Source organism: Podarcis raffonei, chromosome 8 (assembly GCF_027172205.1).
Source record: "Podarcis raffonei isolate rPodRaf1 chromosome 8, rPodRaf1.pri, whole genome shotgun sequence".
Classification (NCBI taxonomy): domain Eukaryota; kingdom Metazoa; phylum Chordata; class Lepidosauria; order Squamata; family Lacertidae; genus Podarcis; species Podarcis raffonei.
The window spans coordinates 19,870,650-19,893,428 of NC_070609.1; the positions used below are offsets into that span (position 1 = coordinate 19,870,650).

Consider the following 22,779-nt stretch of genomic DNA (forward strand, 5'->3'; position numbering starts at 1 on the left):
CGATTCCCACAAAGCATTGCGCGCCGAGCCCTCCGGGAGGAGACTATACGCCTGATGGATCATCAGTTCCGGTCGGGCGCACAAACTACAAATACCGTCATGCTCTGGTACTACTTGATTGGGTGCGAGTCTCACGGGCGAAGCCAAGTGAGAGGGGGGCAAATCCTCAAAAAGTATTGAAAAGCATTTAAAATACTCAATAAACTGAGGTTCTGCACCCCCCACAGCAGAAGCCTGCGCCCCGTAAAGGCCTCTTTTGGGGGGGGGGAGGGATTTTTTACCCGTGATCTCCCAAAAAAAGCTCAACTGTTTGCCCCCCCCAACAAAAATCCTGGTTACGCCCATGGTAAGTCCCATTACACTCAGCTCGACTTATTTTTAAGCAGGCGCTGCAAGTACGTGACAAACTGCAATAGTGTCCTGAAATGTATTTGTAACACTAGGGCTGAGCAATTCTGAAAATTAGCACGTACGCTAGCTAGAGTAATCCTGTGGCCTGCTTACTTGGAAGCACTTCAGAAGTATTTAAAAGGGATATCGGGAAATAAGTGCACTCTGGGCAGTGACCGAAATAAATCGGTTCATTCATTCATCGGGAAACAATTATTCTTCCCACCCACTGAGGCAAGGAGGACACAAATCATTAGAGTTGAATATTATTACTTTTAATTATTAAATGTTAGGAAACACTATTCTAGCACTAATACAGCCCTCCAGCAATGATACCGAAAATGCAGGTGAGCATTTCTAACAAAAGGCAGGGCGGGCATCTTGGAGGTGTAAGTTCTTCGTAAAAGTGTCTACAGGCTCTCCGAGTGCCAACCATTTCTTGCCCCATAAAAATATGCATCTAGAATTGCTGTTTCATAGGGTGGTGTCGAGCAAGAGTGGGAGAAGAATGCCTGCTGCAATGAGTGACAGTGTATTTTATGATGCTCAGGAACAAAGGATACTCCTTTCACACCTACATGGGAGCCCCTACAGCACTGTGAGCACCTGTAATTACCATTTCTTGGATCAGCAAAAATTCAAGCTGCAGACTAAGGTAGCAATCCAGAACTGGTCTCCTGCTGGGGGCCAAGATGCTGTTAAGCTTGCGCATAAGGTAGCACTCTTCACGAGGATGCACGAGTCGGGCGGCAGGGGGGAGTCCCCCTTTGATGAACTTTCCTTAGGTAAGCCTGAGAAAGTCCCACAGAACCAAAACTGTCGGTTTTCTCTGCCAGGCAGCAGCTGTTAAAAAACACACAGGAGCCCAAACTAAAGGGAGAAACTTGTCAGCAACCACAGGATGGGCATAATGGAAACTGGAATTTAGCTCACCACCATAAGCTGCACTTAAATAAATAAATAACCATAACACAATAGAACATAATAAAAAGGTAAAGGGACCCCTGACCATTAGGTCCAGTCGTGACCGACTCTGGGGTTGCGGAGCTCATCTCGCTTTATTGGCCGAGGGAGCTGGCGTACAGCTTCCGGGTCATGTGGCCAGCATGACTAAGCCGCTTCTGGCAAACCAGAGCAGTGCACGGAAACGCCGTTTACCTTCCCGCCGGAGCGGTACCTATTTATCTACTTGCACTTTGACGTGCTTTCAAACTGCTAGGTTGGCAGGAGCAGGGACCGAGCAATGGGAGCTCACCCCGTCACGGGGATTCGAACCGCCAACCTTCTGATCGGCAAGTCCTAGGCTCAGTGGTTTAACCCACAGCGCCACCCACGTCCCTCTAGAACATAATACAATATCACAAATACAGCATGAATTATATTGCGAAACAATTGCAACCTATAAAACACTCTTAACAAAGCAAAACGTTGCAATTAAAGCAAAAGTCCTATTATATGATTAACAAATCAACACGGCATTTTTAATCTATAAAACAATATTAACAACACCAGTGAAAATTATTCTTAATTATTTACAGCAAAACAAGACAATAGAATTGAAAATTTGCAAACCTGACCCTAAATTTATTTAAGCGGAAACAAGTTCCACTGAGGTCAATGAGAGTCACTACCCTAAAAATACTTATTACTGTCGTTTAGGATGCTTAGATTTTTAGGGAAAGCATTAGCAGCAGGGCCCCCATTAAGGATCTAGACCACCATGGGGATATACAGAAGGGGACCCAGGTAGGGGTTTCACCAGGGACCCCTGACCGTTAGGTCCAGTCGTGGACGACTCTGGGGTTGTGGCACTCATCTCGCTTTATTGGCTGAGGGAGCCAGCATACAGCTTCCGGGTCATGTGGCCAGCATGACTAAGCAGCCGCTTCTGGCGAACCACTTTACCTTCCCGCCGGAGCGGTACCTATTTATCTATTTGCACTTTGACGTGCTTTCAAACTGCTAGGTTGGCAGGAGCAGGGACCGAGCAACAGGAGCTCACCCCGTCAACGGGATTTGAATCACCAACCTTCTGATCGGTAGCCCTGGGCTCTGTGGTTTAGACCACAGCACCACCCGCGTCCCACCAGACCTGGAGCCAGCCCTATTTTCCCTCCCTTCCATCCTAGCAATCAAGAGGCTTTCCTGCGGTGGGATCAGATTCTCCATACGGGTCAATTGTCAGCAACTACTACTACTAACTCAGTATGCAAAAATGTGAAATGCGAAAACTTTGCAGAGAGGCTTAGGAAGTTTGGTGGCTTGAGCCCACCCAGGGGCAACAGCTGTGGGCAGGATTTCTGCATTGCACAGGGTTGGACCCTCAATGTCCCTTCCAACTGGACTGTTCTACAAAAAGAGCAACCAAAAAAAAAATAAACTAAGCACTGTTAAGATCATAAATACACTCTTCTCCACCAACCCCATGACTCCCAATCTTACACTGTGTCCTGCTCCTTAAAATACACACGCACAGAACGCAGAGATCAATTCAAAGAAGGGAAGCGGGCAGCCCATTGGCCGAAGCTTGCCGCCCCCGCCCCGCCCCCGGCAAAAAGTCGCCTACAACTCCCAGCATGCAGCGGTCCAGAGGCGGTTTTTCTGCATTCGTGCGAACTGGCATCAGGGAAGGAGCGATTGGCAGAGAGGTGGCTTCTGCTGTTGCTGCTGCGGGTGTTTTGCTGCTTCTTCGCTTGGGGGTGTCCGGGATCGCGCGAGGGCGGGGCGAAGGGGAGCAAGGGCAGAAAGGCCAGCAGCAAAGCAAGAAGCAAAGTCCGGAGAATCGGGGACCGGCTTCTGCCCTCTCTCCTGGAGGCAACGCGGTCCAGCGCAGGAGAAGCAGCTCCGAAACGTCAGCTGCAGCAGAACCGAAAGCCTTTCCGGCACCTTGGAGTTCGGGACGAGCCGGGCAGTGCAATGCTGCGCGTGTGTCTACTCGGGAGTAAGCCCCACTGAGTTCAGTAGGGCTTGTTCCCGGGCAAGAGCGCACAGGGCTGGCTGCCTGGCAAAATAAAAAAAAAGATCCCAGAGATCCCGCTTCATCGATCACGTGAAGGGTCGGTAGAGAAAGAGGAAACTGCTGTAAGGTAAAAAGGTAAAGCTGCTGTAAACACGGAGGCCAGAAATGTGCGCAAGAGGCACAGTCTTGTGGCCCTTCTTTGCAAAATCCCATGCTTGTTAAAGGTACCCATACTACCTTTAAGGTATTTTCAGTTTGCCTCCTTAGTTCATACAATATATCTTCCCATTTTGAACATTCAGTATCACTTGGTTGTAATGGCTAGAATCCTCTGTATCAAATGAGACACAGGTTTATTTTTTCTCTTGCAGGGAACTGTGATTCTGGTAAACATGCTGCACACGAAGGTGAAAACGGAAAAGCCAGGTAGGGGGGCTCTGAAAACTGCCACAAAAGTCAGGGGAAAGCAGCAGCGGCCGAAAGGGCAGTGCAGAAGTGACCTCATCATTGCAGCCCCACAGCACCCACTGGGCACAAGGTTGGGGACAGCCGCTATGGCGAGAGAAGAGATCCTATGTTGTACTGTAAAGTGGAGGGGGGGGGGTAAATGCTTTCTGCCAGAATAATGATTTTCTTACCTGCGGACCTTCCCCAGATCTAGAGACGGCCAATGCTCGAAACCGCCTCGATGCTGTGCTGCAATGCCTACTGGAGAAGTCTGAGGTTGATCGGTAAGTATTTGCAGGTTCTTTTGGGTTCAGGAGTAGGCAATATGTATGCTTGCAATTTCTTATCTACCGAAGAGGCCTTAGATTCCTTGTGGCGTGCTTTGCGATTAGCTCCTTCTCCTGCAAGGAGTACAGTGATACCTCAGGTTAAGTACTTAATTCGTTCCGGAGGTCCGTTCTTAACCTGAACCTGTTCTTAACCTGAAGCACCACTTTAGGGGCCTCCTGCTGTTGCTGCGCTGCCGCTGCACGATTTCTGTTCTCATCCTGAAGCAAAGTTCTTAACCCGAGGTAATATTTCTGGGTTAGCGGAGTCTGTAAGCTGAAGCGTATGTAACCCGAGGTACCACTGTAGTTGCTCCAAGAGGTGGGTCCTCAAGTGAGATGCCAGTTTTCCTCCCCGGACACGGCTGCTGACATCCTGTTCCCCTTTTTCCTGACTCATCTCCGCAGGGAGCAGATGGAAGAGGACTCTGGGAAGACTCCCTCAGATGTACTCAGCAAGTAAGACACTCAAGCATCCCCTAGTTGCCTTCGCTTGCCCTTGATTGCTGTGCCATGCCATAAAATCTTTAGGTGGGGAGGAGGCTGTTGCCAAGGGCCAGCTCCTAGATAGCTATAATAATATTGTAGCTATGTCTGCCAGCCAGGGAAAACTGGAGTGGGTGGAGGAGATTCCTGTATTGAAGTAGATGACCTTCAACACTAAAATTCTTTGATCCTGTGGTCCTGCCACTTTGGAACTAAGAATTGCCCTTCTAGATCAGACCAAGGTCCATTTTGTCTAGTATCCTGTTTCCGGGATCTTGGGCAGCAAACAACACCATTCCCTTTATTTCTGATTGTTGGGCTGAAGGTGCCAGAGTTGCCAGAATGATACCACCCATGCACAAAAGTTAGACCTCTAGGCTTGCAGAGGTAAAATATATTTTGAAAACTCCTGTGGCAGTGCAGAATGGTAATGACCCAAGCTCATTGTTTATTCCCAGCAGTTTAGGGTTGGGTGGATGAGACTGATATTGCAGCCCTACTTACCTGGGAGTAAGCCCCATTGAATTCAGTAAATCCCCTATGACTGCACATACTTCCTGTGTTACACCGAATGTGAACAGGTGGGCAACACTCTTGCCCTGGCATATGTTGAAACTGAGTAAAGGAAAGATTTCTCCTCCCCCCCCCCCTTAGAAGCCCACCTCTGTTGAGAATCATGCGTTTAGACAGTTGGCTTTTGTTTCCCGCTTCTTCTCTGGGTTTCTTTCCTTTCTTTTCTCTCCAAAGTGTCTAGGACAGGGGTCAGCAACCTTTTTCAGCCATGGGCTGGTCCACCGTCCCTCAGACCATCTGGTGGGCCAGACTATATTTTGAATAAAAAATATGTACGAATTCCTATGCCCCACAAATAACCCAGAGATGCATTTTAAATAAAAGCACACATTCTACTCATGTTAAAAACACCAGGCAGGCCCCACAAATCACCCAGAGGTGCATTTTAAATAAAAGGACACATTCTACTCCTGTAAAAACATGCTGATTCCCAGACCGTCTGCAGGCTGGATTGAGAAGGCGATTGGGCCGCATCCTGCCCCCGGGCCTTAGGTTGCCTACCCCTGGTCTAGGAGAATGGAAGGAACCTGTGAAAATGAGCCCCACAGCTTTGCCCTAAATATCCTAATATGTTAGGGATATAACAATTTGCAGAAAATAAACAAACCTAGCTACTAGGTTTTGTGTGTCTGTATTTGCAAAGAGGGCTAATAGAAAAGATCTTAATTTGTAAAGTTGCCGTGGGATATTTATTTTTATATAAGGGCTTTAAAAATGGTCCCGACTTCTACTGAAACTCATTTGAGAGGAGTGTTCTTGGGGGCCCCCAAACCCTAAGAATGGTTAATCCTCTCCTGGGACCAGCTATCCTGGGGAGTAGGTTTTTCCCCCCTTTTTCTTCTTGCTGGTGAAGCTATTGCATTCTGGGCAATTCCTAAATCCTCTTGCTTTGCGGTTTCAGGGACTCTTCTCCTACTGCCACAGGAAAGAGGTATGGTTCTTTACAGCGTCTTTCCCACCTGTTGATAACAATAGCATGGGAGATTTCAGATTTCGCCATTCTTAGCTCAGTTGGTAGAGCACGAGACTCTTAGTCTCAGGGTTGTGGGTTTGAGCCCCACACTGGGCAAAATATTCCTGCGTTGCAGGGGGTTGGACTAGATGACCATCGTGGTCCCTTCTTACAATTCTGCGAGTCTGTTATTCCACTGTACTCATTCACCGGAAAATGGCATTTAGGCAGTGTGGATTGGCCAGTTGATGCTCCTGAACTGGATTTCAAATGAGCAAGTTAAGTAAGCCTATCACTCAAAATACAGCTCCTGGAGGTTCTCTAGCACAGGTCTCTCATGCTTGAAACTATTGCTGCTGCAAACATCACACTGTTGGTTGTATCCTGTGTTAGTCCTACTCAGTAGATCCGTTGCCATTAATGGACATGACTAACTTAGGTCCATTAAGTTCAGTGGATCCTACTCGGAGCAAAACTGAATTAGCCCTGTGTTACTTCATGGGCTCGCACATTTTGGTTGGCTTTGTTGGCCAGCTGTTGCTTGTATTTGCCACCAACACCATCCACCAACATGCAGGGGGAACTTGAGGAAAGATTGGGATCTTGTGCCTGAGCACACGCAGACTGAGAAGCAGTGCAGCTTCTTGCTGCTTCCAAGGTCCTCAGAGCCTGTCTCAAGGTCAACAGGTGAGCCCTCTCCCTTCGTCCCTCCAGGTGTTGCTGAATGAACTACAGCTCCTGTCAGCCCCAAAAAGCATGGCTAATGGCCTGGGATGATAGAAATTGTAATTCAGCAACACCTGGAGGGTCAGATATTCCAGCTTTTAAGGCTTGCGCTATGCAGCATTTCCATCAGATTTTGTATTTTGTGTTTTTTATGTTGTAATTTTATGCTGTGAACTGTGCAATATACGAATTTAATAAATAACAGTAATAATAATCAGCCAGTGTTAGCGGCTTTCAGTTTTGGTTGCACAAGCGATGCTGTGGCTTGCCCCTAGGGCTTGGAAAGTGCCTCCAGGCCTTTCTGACACTTGTGCAGCAAGTCGGCTAGCTGCACAGTTTCTAAACTGTGGTGTTGCTCTCAGGCCGTCCAACCGGTTCTCTCACCACCGCCGCAAGAAGAGGAAAGAGACGGACGATGGATTGACGGAGGGTGGGCAGCAGAAACAGAGTGAGTAGAAACATTGGGCTGCTCCAGCAAGACTCCTCCGAAAGATGTGGTTGATCTCAGAGTTGGCCGAACCAGGATGTGGGTGGAGCCTATCCCCTCCTTGAAGCTGGCAATCCTTGAAGCCAGTGCAGGCCAGCTTATCCAAGCAAATGGGGCACTGCCCCATCAACCTCATTCTGCCCTTAGCCATTCCCTGCCTCCTTCCTTACAACTGGTAAGGTCATGGCTTTGTGTGTCATTGGCTCTGGCTCCACCTATTGTTACCAACACTGGCAATAATAATAATAATAATAATAATAATAATAATAATAATAAATGGACATGTCTTTAAGTTAACATCTTACATTAAAAACCTGACAATACCAAATTATCGAAGGTTTTTCACCAAAGCCAGACTAAACGTCTTTCCTTCTGCAGTGTTGGATGGCAGGTTGAGAGGAGTTCCCTACCAGGACAGACTTTGCTCGTGTGCTCAAGACATCGATTCCCTAAAACATATTTTGCTGCACTGTGCGAAATATGAGCAAGCCAGGACTGAACTGATACTACCCTTGCTGGTACCTTTCCCGGGAAAATCAGAGGCTCACTATGTCAGGTTCCTATTGGAAGACCGGACAAACACTAGAACATTAGCAGTGGCGAAGTTTTTAATCAGTGGTTGCAAGAACCAATGATCCATATTTTGAAGTCTGAACAAAATGCTTGTTTAACCTGGAGGTAGGCTGTCTGAATTGTGCATTGCTTTGTAATGATTTGTTGGGTCTCTGGACCATAATAAAGATTGATTGATAATAAATGGAGCCCTTAGTGGCTTCCATGTAACCCCAAGAACTGGATGGCATTTTTAAAGGGCTGCTTTGCAGAGCTGTGTCTTGCTGCCTTGTCCCCCGCAGACACCTATGTCATCAAGCTGTTTGACCGGAGCGTCGACCTGGCTCAGTTCTCCGAGAGCACCCCGCTGTACCCCATCTGTCGGGCCTGGATGCGGAACAGCCCCATGGTCCGGGAGCAGGAGCGATCTCCCAGCCCGAATCTGCCTGTCCTACTGGAGGATGAGGAGGTACTAAATAAGAGGCCCTCGCTTAGGAAAGGGTGTGGCAGGGCCAGTTCTCTCATTGGGCAGAGTGAGCCCTTTGCCACAGGTGCAGACAAGGGGGAGGTAGCAGACTGGTATTCCTCCCCCCATCCGCTGCTGCCGCCATCTTGTTTCAGTGTGGCAGGGCCTGGCAAAGGTGGCCCAGAAAACTCTTACAGCTTACTATTCCCTCAAGGGATCTAGGAATGCCTGTGCTACTACCACGTAATCCAACATTAAAAAATATTACCACAAAACTTCAGAGGGGAAGGGTTGGCTGTGGTCGGTTTGCACTGACATTGGGCAGAATTCTACCTGGCTGCCATGAAAACAAAGCCCACTCTTTTTGACTAATACTCTTTTGTGTGTACTGGCCAGGTTCAACATGTTAGGCCGCACCTTGGCTCAGCAAGACCACACAAATTTGCAGGCCTCCCAGAGAGGAGCTCACACAGCCGCTTTGCTTCTGAGTTTTAAATAACCAATAATTTGCTGCCACCTCACTCTGCCCAACGATGAGGCCAGCCCTGCAGTGTGGCATAGTGGTTAGAGGTTTGGGCTTGGCTCCTGGCTCAGAGATGGAAAGAAGATAAAGTTCCAGCCAGAGAGGAATGGCTGATGAAGGTGATGGACTATGCCAAAATGGCGAAACTGACTGGGAAAATCAGAAACCAGGAAGAGAAGAATTTTAAGAAGGAATGGGAAAAATTAATAATGTACTTAAGAGAACACTGTAAACAACTAAAAACTTTGGCAGGATTTGAGTGGTGCTTATGATGTACGAGAAACTATGGGAAAATAGATTATTATTCTTTTAACAAATTAGAGAAAATAAGATAAGCACATGAAGGGGGGAAAAGATTGACAGTGGTAACAATGGAAGGGCAGAGGGAAGTCAAGAGATTCAGAGGAGTCTAAATGAGGAGGTGAAAGATGTGTTTGAATTTAAATTTGTTATGTAAAACTTAATAAAAATATTTTTTAATAAATTCACCGCATGTACTACGATAAAAGAAAATGTGATGAAAATGCTATATAGATGGTATATAACTCCAGTGAAACTTGGGAAGATGTTTAAAGTTAGTAACAAATGTTGGAAATGTCAAGAGAAAGAAGGAACATTTTATCACATGTGGTGGGAATGTAAGAAAGTGAAAAGCTTTTGGGAAATGATCTATAACGAGATGAAAAAAATGTTGAGATATACTTTTGTTAAGAAACCAGAAGCATTGTTACTAGGCATATTAGGTAATGATGTTGAAAAGAAAGATGTGAAGTTGGCAAGTCCACAGTCGAAGAGATACTGAACCTGTGCCTCTCTTCTTTCCCTGTGTTTTTGATCCTAGGGCGCCGAAGGTCTGAATGGGAAGAGCCAGGATGTGTACAAGCTGCCGCCTCCTGCTCCCTGCCACACAAATGCCGCAGGGGAACCAGTAAACCTGCGTATCCCATCCCCGCTAGAGCCCGAAGACAAGGCGAAAGTAGCTGCTGACACGGTCAGAGCACCCCAAAGTAGGGAGGTGGGGGAGAAGGGAGAAAAGGAGTGTGGGAGCTCTGCTGATTTGAAGCAATTTATATTCAGGGACGTGGGTGGCGCTGTGGGTTAAACCACAGAACCTAGGACTTGCCAATCAGAAGGTCGGTGGTTCGAATCCCCGCGACGGGGTGAGCTCCCGTTCCTCGGTCCCAGCTCCTGCCAACCTAGCAGTTCGAAAGCACGTCAAAGTGAAAGTAGATAAATAGGTACCACTCCAGCAGGAAGGTAAACAGCATTTCCGTGCGCTGCTCTGGTTCGCCAGAAGCAGCTTAGTCATGCTGGCCACATGACCCGGAAGCTGTATGCCGGCTCCCTCGGCCAATAAAGCGAGATGAGCGCCACAACCCCAGAGTCGGCCATAACTGGACCTAATGGTCAGGGGTCTCTTTACCTTTACCTATATTTATATTCAGTTCTTTTTTTCTGGGGGGACACAGGGGACGCATACCCCTAAACATTTTGTGAATCTAAGTTTGGCCTCTTTGAGGGGCAGTATTTAAATATGAGTAGGAAAATGAGAGTACCCCTAAACATTTTTTTAGGGGGGAAAGCACTGTTTATATTTATATCTTGCTCTTCCTCCTGCAGGAGCCAAGAGCAGCAAACACATCCACAATAAAACAGTTTAAAAACATTCTAAAAACATTTGAAGGATCCAGTGAACTGTAGTGCTGAGAGCTGTCAGGAAACCCCATTCCCCTCACAGAGCTGCAATTTCCAGGAAGAGGGTCTGACTGTGAAACCACTTTGTGAATTGTAGCTCTGGGAGGGGAATTGGGAGAGGGGTCTCCTGACACCTCCCAGCATTAAATCCCAGTTCCCAGGACTCTTTGGGGGGAAGGCGTGACTGTTTAAAGTGGCATGATACTGCTTTAAACAAATTGTGCAGATGGGGGCCTCAGCCTCACCTGCTGCAGAGTTAAAATCCGTGGCCAGGCTAGCCAGCCGCGAACTGCAATTCACCACAGCGTTCCCTCGGTTTCTGGAATACCTGGGGAAATTTGTAAGAGCTTGCAGTTTGCTCTAAGCAATATTGAGTGCTGTTGGGTTTTATTATTGAGACTGGGGACTGAACTCTTCTTTCTCCTTATTGTTGCACTAGTATGACATCTCAAAGTTGCAAGCTTCTTTTGAGCTATGTGGGAAAGCTGAGTATAAATAACTACAAAGGCTGAACAACCATCAACTAATAGTTACTGAACTAGAATTTTCTGGCAAGTTTGATTCTATTCACTAGGGGCTCTGTCAAGACCATGGATTTCCCGCTGTTCACATTCTCTCTCTTCCCCTCCACCCTTTTTACACGTGTGTAGATAGAGTTGTCAACTGAGGGTGGCATTTTATCTGAAATGGTTGGCAGCCAATAAACATATAGGAAGCCTTATACCAACCAAAACATTGATCTCTGAAGCTTAGTATTGTCTGCTACTGATGGCAGCTACACTCGCATAAATACACAAATTTTACACGTACAAATATTGAATGTTTAGGCCATTTTAAACATTTCATTTCTTTTAACAAGTAAAGATAATTATTTAAAGTCAACGGACTCTCAGCATGTTGACTGTGATTTCCACAAGAAAATATATCTCTGCGTTTTTATTTTCTCCAACTAAGGGGGTTACTGCATCTTCATTTCATTTGCTTCTTGGCCTTTGGATAGCTTTTGAGTTGATTGGGTTATTCTGCTTGCCAGGCCGCTGTGTCAGCCCTTCAGGGCTTTAGGCCAAGCAGAGTGCTGACGAAATCCCTTCTCTCTCTCTCCCTCTCCCCCCCCCCCTCAAACTCCAGGCTTCTGATGCTGTACCATCAATGTCCTCCCTCATCTACAAGAACATGGAGCGGTGGAAGAAAATCAGGCAGAGGTAGGATGCTGGGCTCTGGAAGCGAGGAGGAGGAGGGCATGAGGCAGAGAACCTTTCGCAGCGGAGGCCGGTCCATTAAGGCAGATTGGGGCCCCACCCCGCAAACAGTGCCAGATTCATTTATGACCATCGTCCTTTATTAAATGTGTTTAGCACCCTTCCTTGGTAGATCTCAGGGTGGTTCGCAAGCATAAGAATACTAGATAAAAACACAAAATGCATAATAAAAACAGGAATGAAATAAACCCATAACCGCCCCTCCCCAGCACTTCCACAAACACATTTTCAGTGATATAGGATGTTAGCCAAAGGCCTGGTTGAAAAGGAATGTTTTTGCCTGGCACCTAAAGGTGAATAATGGTGCCAGGCAATTTAGGGTGGTGCAAGCTGGTCTCCCACACAGGGCACCAAGCTGAAGGAACGCCAAATAACACCACCACCACCTATATAAAAAATCAACTGTACCAAAATGAATTATTGTGAAAATAAGAAAGGGGGGGATTTTGTCCTCCCTCAGGGCACCATATTACCAAAGCCACTGCCACCAACTTCAGTCTGCCCTCAGCCCAGCCCCTTACCTGCCTCCCTCCTTACCTGTGGTCAGTCAAGGGAGTGGCCCTGGCTTCCTCTCCTTTGATTCCTGTAGAGCAGAAGAGCTTTCCAAACTGTGTGTTGCAACACGTTAGAGTGTAGTCGTGCTTGTGTGAACGCTCTTATAAGGGGGTTACTTTAACCTCCGGCTTACTAGTAAAACCAAATTACCAACGCATGTCTAAAAAATGTGTTGCTGACATGAGAAGTTTGGGAAGCTCTGCCATAGAGCTTAGCAGGGAGGAAGTCGGAGACGAAACTAGAACTAGGTAGCTCCGCCCACCATAAGACTCTAGCGCCACCTACCATTGGTCTCCCCGCCTTACACCCTACCAGCCTCAAGGGGCACCAGCGACCGCTGTTTGTGGGGATCGTGGGAAACAACTGATCTGAGAGAGCCATGGGTAGAAAGAGATGTACGGGGCTGTGTGGCTGACTTGTGGCCTCCGCTATTCACAGGTGGAAAGAGGGATCGCACAAGAACCAGCTGCGATACTCAGAGAGCATGAAGATTCTGAAGGAGATGTACGAGCGGCAGTGAGGGACACACCTGACCATAGCCAACAACCTTTTGTAAATCTCCCCTTCCCTGGAGTCCTTTGCCTTGGCATTAACTGGCTTCAGTTTTATGGAACAATAAACACAGTATTTGGAATAGGTCCACATATATGTGTGTATATATCCGTTCCTTGGAGCTGAGGAGGACCCACACAGGTAAACCAGGATGCTATGAATTGTCTAGAGGTGTTGATAATCTGTGTGAGGTTGGGCAGCTTCTTCAGACTCTAGACTTGATTCCTTTGTCCCCTTGTCTCCCCCACCCCCAGGCTGCCCAATGAATCCTCTTGAGGCAGAAAATAATATAAAGAGTTTTCTGCCTCAGCAAGGATCTTCCTTAGCCCTAGCACTTACCTGCACCCTCTGTTCTTCTGACTTGCACTTTGAGCTTACCCTCTTGGCCATGGGTAGGCAAACTAAGGCCCGGGGGCCGGATGCGGCCCAATCGCCTTCTCAATCTGGCCTGCGGACAGTCCGGGAATCAGTGTGTTTATACATGAGTAGAATGTGCCCTTTTATTTAAAATGCATCTCTGGGTTATTTGTGGGGCCTGCCTGGTGTTTTTATATGAGTAGAATGTGTGCTTTTATTTAAAATGCATCTCTGGGTTATTTGTGTGGCATAGGAATTTGTTCATATTTTTTTCCAAAATATAGTCCGGCCCCTCACAAGGTCTGAGGGACAGTGGACTAGCCCCCTGCTGAAAACGTTTGCTGACCCCTGTTCTTGGCTTTTCCTGAGTACCGGCTTTGTCCTATACCTCCTGGCTCACCTATAGGCGTGGTTGTGAGGGGAAAGAAGAGTTTCTTGGAGAAAAGGTTGGCTTTTTGTTGTTGTTTAGTCGTGTCCGATTCTTCGTGACCCCATGGACCAGAGAACGCTAGGCACTACTGTCTTCCACTGTCTCCCGCAGTTTGGACAAACTCATGCTGGTAGCTTCGAGAACACTGTCCAACCATCTCGTCCTCTGTCGTCCCCTTCTCCTTGTGCCCTCAATCTTTCCCAACACTAGGGTCTGAAAACTCCATGGACAAAGACAACAGGCATATAAAAGGTGGGTTAAAGTAAATGTAAAGGGACCCCTGACCATTAGGTCCAGTCGTGGCCGACTCTGGGGTTGCGGAGCTCATCTCGCTTTTGGCCGAGGGAGCCGGCGTACAGTCATGTGGCCAGCATGACTAAGCCGCTTCTAGCGAACCAGAGCAGGGCACGGAAACACTGTTTACCTTCTCGCTGGAGCAGTACCTATTTATCTACTTGCACTTTGACGTGCTTTTGAACTGCTAGGTTGGCAGGAGCAGGGACTGAGCAACGGGAGCTTACCCCGTCGCGGGGATTTGAACCGCCGACCTTCTGATCAGCAAGTCCTAGGCTCTGTGGTTTAACCCACAGCGCCACCCGTGTCCCTAAAAGGTGGGCTAGAGACCTAATAATTATGAAAAGGAGGATGGTGAGAACAAAGTCCAGCTAAATCGCCTCTTGAGATTCATTTCACGGACCTGGGGGCGGGGGGAGAGGAATGGCCCTGTACAGCTGCCGTGCTAGGACTTGGCAGCTCCTGTCCTTTTTCTCAGCGATATCAGGCTGGCAGCAAAAATCCGCTCGGCGGGTCGCCAGGGGCTTGATAGGCAGAGCAACATTTGGGCCCGGTGAGTCAGTGGAGTGTGACACAGCCGGAGATCTCCAGAGTGGCTTTTTATGGGCTGGATTCGGAGAACACCCGTTGGTGCAAAGGACTGTGATGCAGTGGAAGAACACCTCCTTTGAGTGCAGGTTGCCCCAGGTTCAATTCCTGGCGTGTCCTTGTAGGGCTGGGAGAAAATAATGCCTGAAAGCTTGGACAGCCTCTACCAGCCAGTGTGGAGAGCTAGGGGTCTGACTCATAAGAAGGACCTTGCTGGATGGGGCTCACCCAGCCTAGCAGCCTGTTCCTTATAGCAGCCGACCAGATGCCGAAGCCGGCAAGCAGGACCTGAGTTCAAGAGCACTCTCTTTTTCATCGCATCTTCCTGTGTTGCTGTGATGTTTGGTGGAGAGGGATGTAGCTCAGTGGTTGAGCACATTTTTACTATTAAAATTATTTCCTGCCCTTCACCAGCAGGTCTCAAGAGCACATGTATGCAAATGGCCTCCCCAGCATCTCCAGGTAGGAGTGGGAAAGACGCCTCACTGAAGCACCAGAGAGCTGCTGCCGGTCAGTGCAGGCGATGCTGAGCTAGACTGAGCAGCGGTCCGCCTTGACCTTCAGGGACTTGGCTTACTCCCCGCCCCCTTTGGCAGTAGATAAGCAGAACAAAGAAAAGGAGTCTCTTACCATTTGCAGATATTAATGATCACAGTGAGAGAACAAAGAATCCATTCCTAGGAATGAAGGTGCTCCCAATTAAGGGTTCCCCCGCTTCCCCCCCTAGTCACCCATGTCAGTTCCTCATCTTGCAACCATTGTCTTTCTGTGTTGGCACCCACTCTGTTCTCCTTGACCTTGGGCTGAGCGGATGGACACTTTCCAGCAAAAGAGAGTCTGTTAACTCTCTCCCAGTTCTCCTAGCTGTTCACCACCCAGTTCTTCCCAACTTCTGTCTTCTGAACTACGTCCCTCTGCAAACCACTGTTCCAAATCTATGCTGTCCCACTGCTCCTGGGAAGATTGAGGATCCTGATCCTCAGCACAGTCTGTGACAGCTGCTTCCTATGCAGAACTATTGTTGCCCCTCTCCTTCCCTGGTCAGCTCCTTTGGAAGGACTTCATACCACACCGAAGCCTTGCTCTGCTAGCTAGTATTGTCTACTACAGTTGACTCTCAACTTATGTTCCAGGGATAGAGCACAAAGCCAAAATCACGCATAGTCAAAGCACTTTGGGTGCAAAGGCAGATGGGATTGCCAATGTATTTTTTCCCAGATGCCTGCACCCTTATTTTTATTTTATTTTTTTATTGCCAAGTGCATAAAGCTGAATGTGCGCAGGTTAAATGGGTGCAAGTTGCAGCTTTCCTGCAAATCAGGCATGCACAAACTATCCAAACTGTTGGGTCAATTTCGTTTTTCACTAGAACCTCGAGATCTGCCAACCAGAACCAGGTGCAAACAACATACAGTCAGGATTAAAGAACAAGGCTCACATCTTTCGCCTAGGAATTTGTCTCCAGAACTGAACTGAGCTCACACTCCTTTCGCACTCAAGCCCACAGCTGTCTTCGTTTCATCCACTTAACTGTAGTGGGGAAAGACATACTGGGTTGCATCCACTATTAAGCAGTGTAGCCTCATAGACGTGAATGGACATCACTAACTTAGGTCCATTAATGCCATAGGAAAATGGGACTCTGCCTTAAACAGAGATCAGTGGTCCATTCTAGCTCAGTGGCTCCCTGACTGGCAGTAACTCTCCAGGATTTCAATTGGAGGGTATGTGCTTCTGGCCCCACCCACCACTGTCATGTGACCTCTGGGAAGTTGCCCAGAAGGGAATACAATAGGGTTGCCATATTTCAAAAAGAGAAAATCCGGACACAAAAGTCATTGAGCTATTTTCGCAAGATCTCAACAAGAAAAAGAAGTTTCAAAGCTATTTTTAAGGAAATTTGCCTAAATCTACACTTCCGACATGGGTTTGCCGTATGTCCAGATTTCCCCGGATGTTTAAGCAATTTCTGCCCGGACACTGTTTCCGACAGCCGAATCCCGTAATGTCTGGAAAATTCTGGAAAATATAGCCCTCAGGCGGGTGGGGAACTTATCCCTATTCTTGAATGTGACGAAGCTGAAACCAGCTCCCTCACACACACATAGATATATATATAGACTATTAGACAATTGTGTATCCTACCCTTACTCCAAGCAGCTGGGGATAGCTTACATGGGGTTCTCAGTTTACCTCTGAAGTTAGGCTGCCAGCCAACAGGCTCCATGACTGAGCAAATATTTCCCCTGGCGTTTTCTCACGTCCAAAGCCAACGTGGATCTTTCTGTCTTTGCCTTGCTGAGAAGAGTCACGAGAACTGCTGTGTCATAGCAGCGAAGCTGACCAGGATACCAGGGGAAGAACTTAAGTTATAAGATTACACGTTGGGGACAGTCCAATGCCTTGTAGCTAGTGCATCAACATCATCATGTTACAGTGGTACCTCAGGTTAAGTACTTAATTCGTTCCAGAGATCCATTCTTAACCTGAAATTGTTTTTAACCTGAAGCACCACTTTAGCTAATGGGGCCTCCTGCTGCCGCCGCGCCGCCAGAGCACAATTTCTGTTCTCATCCTGAAGCAAAGTTCTTAACCTGAAGCACTATTTCTGGGTCAGCGGAGTCTGTAACCTGAAGCGTATGTAACCTGAAGCATATGTAACCCGAGGTACCATTGTATTATTATTATTCGCCTTCTGCACTGTGGTTCAAGGCAATGCACAATGAAAGGGAAACAGCAGATGCATTTGAATTAAAACAAAAGAGACACATATCACTAAGTTACCCAGCCGGGAAAGCCATTCGGAACCAAACTCTTCAGTTGCTTCCAGAAAGTGCAGACCACGGGCACCTGTTATCATGATGTGATGTCAAACGCATGTGTGCCACTGGGCACCCACAATCTGCAGCACAAGTTAGCACCTCTGAGTGAGACCATTGGTCCATCCAGTTCAGTACTGTCTACTCTGACCGGCAGCAACCCTCCATGGTTTTTGAGGCAGTGATTCTTTCCCAGCCCTCCCTGATGAAGCCGAGATTTGAACCCAGGACCTTCTGCACGCAAAGCAGATGCTCCACCACTCCAGGAATTTTGTGCAGCGTCCAAATGACCTCCCCCTTCAAAACATCACCCCAGATCCCCCCATTTAATGTGGGTTTAATGTTTCTTCGGGAAATTCAGTAAGCAAAAGTAAATCCAGATTACATGGGGGAGCGGGGGAGCGGAATGGCATTTTGAAGGCGACGATATGTAGAGGCTGCAAAAAAAACTTGTGTGCATAAGCAGGGATGATCTAGGATTCTATGAATCCACAGCTAGCTTGCCCTGCAGAAATATCCCTGTATTCATGTAGCAGATCACAGTGCAATAAGGGCAGGGGTTACCAGTGTTTTCTGGGCCAGTAGCCACATTTGCAAAGCAGAGATACTGCAAAGCAGAGACACTACAACCTATTTTCTCTTGGCTACAATAGCGCACTTCTTTCAAGCCTAATTTCAATGGGGCGGGGAGATTCTGCGGGCACCACATTGGCAACCTCTGCTTTTGGAAAAGGCAAAGCAGAGGAAACTTGTGGTTTTTCATTTGGGTGGCTGCCAGCTTTTTTCTTCTTCTTTTAACTTGCTTTCTGAACCAAAGCTCATTAAGTTTTAACACAGGCAAGCACTGACAACTTGAAGAATGTGTCCCTTTTTATTCCGTTCTTTAGGAGTTACACACTGGTGCAGAGGGTTTTCTGTCCAAACTAGCTGTAATGGTACTTTTGACTCTGCTCGAGTGTTGGTCTCTTTATTTGCTATTTTGTGGTCACTGCCTTCGCTGAAAAAGTCTGTTTCTTAGGACACAGTGGCGCTAGAAAGAAAAGTCAAGTGTGAAAGATTTGTCATGTTTGCTTGGCGGAGCCACAGCCCACACCTCCACCTCCTTTGTTAGTGGGCAAGAAAGCCCTGTTGTTTTTAAGCCTCCAAATCTCTGTACCTGGGCCAGGGGACACTGCGAAGTCACACCCTCTTTCCCTGAGCTACATGCCTTAACTAGCCTGCTCCTCATCCTTCTTGCCTGGCTAGAATACATCCTTGCACTCTGATAATACCTCTTGCTTGCCCAGATGGACGAGTAGAGCATATCCTCCAACATTTCAATAATAAAAATAATAAAATAAAATACTACCCAGCCTATCTGACTAGGTTGCCCCAGCCACTCTGGGCAGCTTCCTATACATACATACATACATACATACATACATACATACACACACATAATAAAACATTTAACATTAAAAACCTATACAGGACTGCCTTCAGATATCTTCTAAAGGTTGTATAGCTACTTATCTCCTTGGCTCGGGGGGTCGCATAACTCCACACCCTCCAACATTTCTCTGATGAAAATAGGGACGTCCCAAGGAAAGTGGGACATTCTGGGATCAAATCAGAAACCGGGACAGCTTCTGTAAATCCAGGAACTGTCCCTGGAAAAAACTTGGGAGGGCAAGAGAGCATGTGTGTGGATGTAGAAGCTAGCCTTCTATACAAAGTTAAATTTTATTTTCACTTTTCTGCCCACCTTTGCATCTAGATTTGCTCACTTACTGGCTTATGTACAGAGAGCTGGCCTGGCTGAACCAACCGATTGTATCTTGGTTGTGGGAAGTGCATGAAGTCTTGTGTTTCCTCCTCAAATTGCTTGGGAAAATCTACAACACTTCCTCTTCCATCAATAAAGATTACCATCTAGTTTAGCAGTGTTAAAAATAATAATACCATCCTTTGCAGCATTAACACAGAAACCTGGGACAAAGCTGTAGAGCTTTATCTGGGAGGCTGTAGGTGGCCTGCATGTAAAGTCCCTCTAAAAAGAATGACAATATGGCCCCCGGAAGGTTAATGTGGCCCTTGGGCTAAGGAAGAGATTCTCTCCACCTGCAGAGATTAGAGCTTCAAGGCCCTGTCTTCTTGACCATCATGGCGAAGTCAGTACAAACTAAGCAAATTAACAGATGTTAGTCTAAGGGTCCAGTAGTGATGTATGGAAGTGAGAGCTGGACCATAAAGAAGGCTGATTGCCGAAGAATTTATGCTTTTGAATTATGGTGCTGGAGGAGACTCTGGAGAGTCCCATGGACTGCAAGAAGATCAAACCTATCTATTCTTAAGGAAATCAGCCCTGAGCGCTCGCTGGAAGGACAGATCCTGAAGCTGAGGCTCCAATACTTTGGCCACCTCATGAGAAGAGAAGACTCCCTGGAAAAGACCCTGATGTTGGGAAAGATGGAGGGCACAAGGAGAAGGGGACGACGGAGGACGAGATGGTTGGACAGTGTTCTCGAAGCTACCAGCATGAGTTTGACCAAACTGCGGGAGGCAGTGGAAGACGGGAGTGCCTGGCGTGCTCTGGTCCATGGGGTCATGAAGAGTTGGACACGACTAAACAATGACAACAAGTCTAAGGGTGCTGTGCTAGGCTGTTTAACTACTAGACTACTCGCCACAGGGAGGCAAGGAGTTAGAGGCAGGCAGGCCAAAGAGGTGGAACACTTTCTCCTCCATGCTTACTAGAGAAAGTGAGTGGACTGACAAGAATGCTCACTCCTCAGTACCAGGGCATAGAAATGTAGCAGGCAGCCATTGAAGCAGATTCTGTCCCCCATCTGCAAGGGCAAAGAGAGTAGTAACATTTTGCAACCTGGTAACTCTGGGGAACATATTGTTAGGATTTTTATTTATCCGAGCTGCTCCAGCGAGTGGTACTATTGTACTATGTTTTGTGGACATCATGTGAGTGTCTGAGAGAGCGTGAGAAAGGAAGTCTGTATTATCTCTTCCTGTACTGTTGGAAGTTAGTTTCACTTCTGTATGTGTCGCAGTTTTCTGTACTGGTGTTCAAAGAGCACAGACGTGCTGATGGAGTCTTTGAGCATAGACTATAAATAAAGTAGTTTTAGAACTACGAATCTTTCTTCTGCCATGAAATACAGGGGTACCTCGGGTTACATGCGCTTCAGGTTACAGACTCCGCTAACCCAGAAATAGTACCTCGGGTTAAGAACTTTGTTTCAGGATGAGAACAGAAATCATGCTCTGGCGGCGCGGTGGCAGCAGGAGGCCCCATTAGCTAAAGTGGTGCTTCAGGTTAAGAACAGTTTCAGGTTAAGAATGGACCTCCGGAACGAATTAAGTACTTAACCCAAGGTACCACTGTACCAGAAGACTAGTGTGCTCTTCTCAGAAGAGGTAGGTCACTTATCACTGGTCTCTCTGGACTGAGGGTGATTTACAGCCAGGGAGGACCACCGGAGAGATGCTCTGAAGACTTGGGAAGTTGGTAGCCTTCTCGGGGCATGTTTCCAACACTTATTTTCATGGCTGAAATAAGGCTACACCTAGGAGATCCCTGCTGAATCACACCAAACTCCTGACATACCCAGTACCTGTAATAGCCATCCAGACAGAACCAGGGAGCCGCCCCTCAGCAGAATGTTCCAGTATCAGATGCACCCAATAAAGTTGGTACTGTAGCCAGCAAAAAACTTCTGCCATAACCAATTTGTTAAGACATGCCAACTGACATGACTGTTTTGCTGCGAAAGCCTAACACCACAAGACTCCTCTGCAAAAATAAATATATTTAATCCATCGGCACAACGGATTAGGCAGCCCGCCAAGTTTCTGTCCTTTGTGGAATGCGTATTGCGTTTCTCCACCGGGACTACAGTGCCCACAGATGTTAAGACACGGTACATTTTAAGCACGTTTGCTACTTGCCTATACATGCGGAGACATCTGGAAATGTGGAAGGATTCACGCATCTTAAACACTGCATGCAAAGCTGTTTTGTAATTACAGTTTCAAAATCAAAAGCTTGAATGGCAATTAGGACGGAGGCAATAGGCCTTTGTTCTGGGCATTGAGGAGTAATTAAAGTGAGTCTGTTAAGCTTCAAGTTCACATGGCTGCAGCTGCACAAAACACAGCTTCATGGTGCTACATAAGCCAGAGTGTGAGATAAGCTCTGCTGAGAGTAAAGGTAAAGGGTAAAGGGACCCCTGACCATTAGGTCCAGTCGCGGATGACTCTGGGGTTGCGGCACTCATCTCGCTTTACTGGCCGAGGGAGCTGGTGTTTGTCCGCAGACAGCTTCCGGGTCATGTGGCCAGCATAACTAAGCCGCTTCTGGCGAACCAGAGCAGCGCACAGAAACGCCGCTTACCTTCCCACCAGAGTGGTACCTATTTATCTGCTTGCACTTTGACGTGCTTTTGAACTGCTAGGTTGGCAGGAGCAGGGACCAAGCAACGGGAGCTCACCCCGTTGCGGGGATTCGAACTGCCAACCTTCTGATCGGCAAGTCCTAGGCTCTGTGGTTTAACCCACAGCACCACCCGCAACCCACTCAAATTAATGGGTCTATGTTAGGTCCCATCTGCACTTTGCACTTTAAATCATCATAGCGTCTCCCAAAGAATTCTAGGAAGGGCAGTTTGCTAAGGGTGCCAAGAGTTGTTAGGAGACTCCTATGCCCCTCACAGAGCTACAATTCCCAGGGGTTTAACAACCAAACCCTCTTGCCAGGTTCTACTGCAAATATTGGCGTCACACAATGATGCTCTAGGCGTCCTCAACCAATTCAAAAGAAGTCATTGGGTCCAGATGACAGCCCTCAGAGCATTCTTAAGAGAAATCAAATGCGAAACTGCTGATCTAACAAGAACATGCAGCTTGTCGCTAATAATCGGCCTTTGTACCCGAAGAGTGGAAAGATTAAGTATTTGGGAAATATATTGGGATTTGGACTGTTGCAGACCAGTTAGTCTGACATCTGTCCTGGGAAAACTGGTGGAAAGCACCGAGAAAATAGAAGAACAAGCTTTGCTAGAGAAGAATCAGCATGGCTTCTGCAAAATAACTATCCTTTTTAGAGTGTTTTATGGATTTGCTAGGGAGAGGGCGCTTATGGCCATGTCTTGCTCCTTCACTTCCAAGATGTCCACTTGAAGGAATATGCCACTGGATAGGCCTGATCCTGCCGGGCTCTTATGCTCTAATCTGGAATACAGCAGTCAATGCCATGGTCAGTGATGTGGAAACTTGCTACCACCCACCTTCCCGGCTGGTGCCGCCTTAAGGTTCATTGCCCTCCCACGTCCAGATGCAATCACACACTCA

At 47.3% G+C, this 22,779-nt stretch overlaps 1 protein-coding gene across 7 annotated transcripts; it reads left to right on the forward strand.

The window, feature by feature from the left end:
• The first annotated feature begins 325 nt into the window (after positions 1-325).
• LIN37 (lin-37 DREAM MuvB core complex component) lies at positions 326-13,040 on the forward strand. 7 transcript variants are annotated; one of them, XM_053398388.1, is made up of 10 exons: positions 326-346; positions 3,721-3,775; positions 4,005-4,080; positions 4,531-4,581; positions 6,083-6,112; positions 7,222-7,307; positions 8,201-8,367; positions 9,729-9,878; positions 11,711-11,784; positions 12,835-13,040. In XM_053398388.1, exons 1-10 carry the CDS (start codon positions 344-346, stop codon positions 12,914-12,916), a joined length of 774 nt encoding a protein of 257 aa, XP_053254363.1. In that variant the 5' UTR covers positions 326-343; the 3' UTR covers positions 12,917-13,040. The 7 variants fall into 7 exon arrangements, with proteins under 7 accessions (XP_053254363.1, XP_053254365.1, XP_053254366.1 ...); XM_053398390.1 differs by lacking the exon at positions 326-346 and adding an exon at positions 2,981-3,484; XM_053398391.1 differs by lacking the exon at positions 326-346 and adding an exon at positions 2,981-3,476.
• Positions 13,041-22,779: the final 9,739 nt, after the last annotated feature.

Coding starts and splice junctions, on each gene's coding strand:
- LIN37 (XM_053398387.1), top strand. CDS start 3,561: ATGCTTGTTAAAGGTACCCATACTACCTTTAAG. Junction 4,081..4,530: donor GAGAAGTCTGAGGTTGATCG/GTAAGTATTTGC, acceptor TCATCTCCGCAG/GGAGCAGATGGAAGAGGACT. Junction 9,879..11,710: donor CGAAAGTAGCTGCTGACACG/GTCAGAGCACCC, acceptor CTCAAACTCCAG/GCTTCTGATGCTGTACCATC.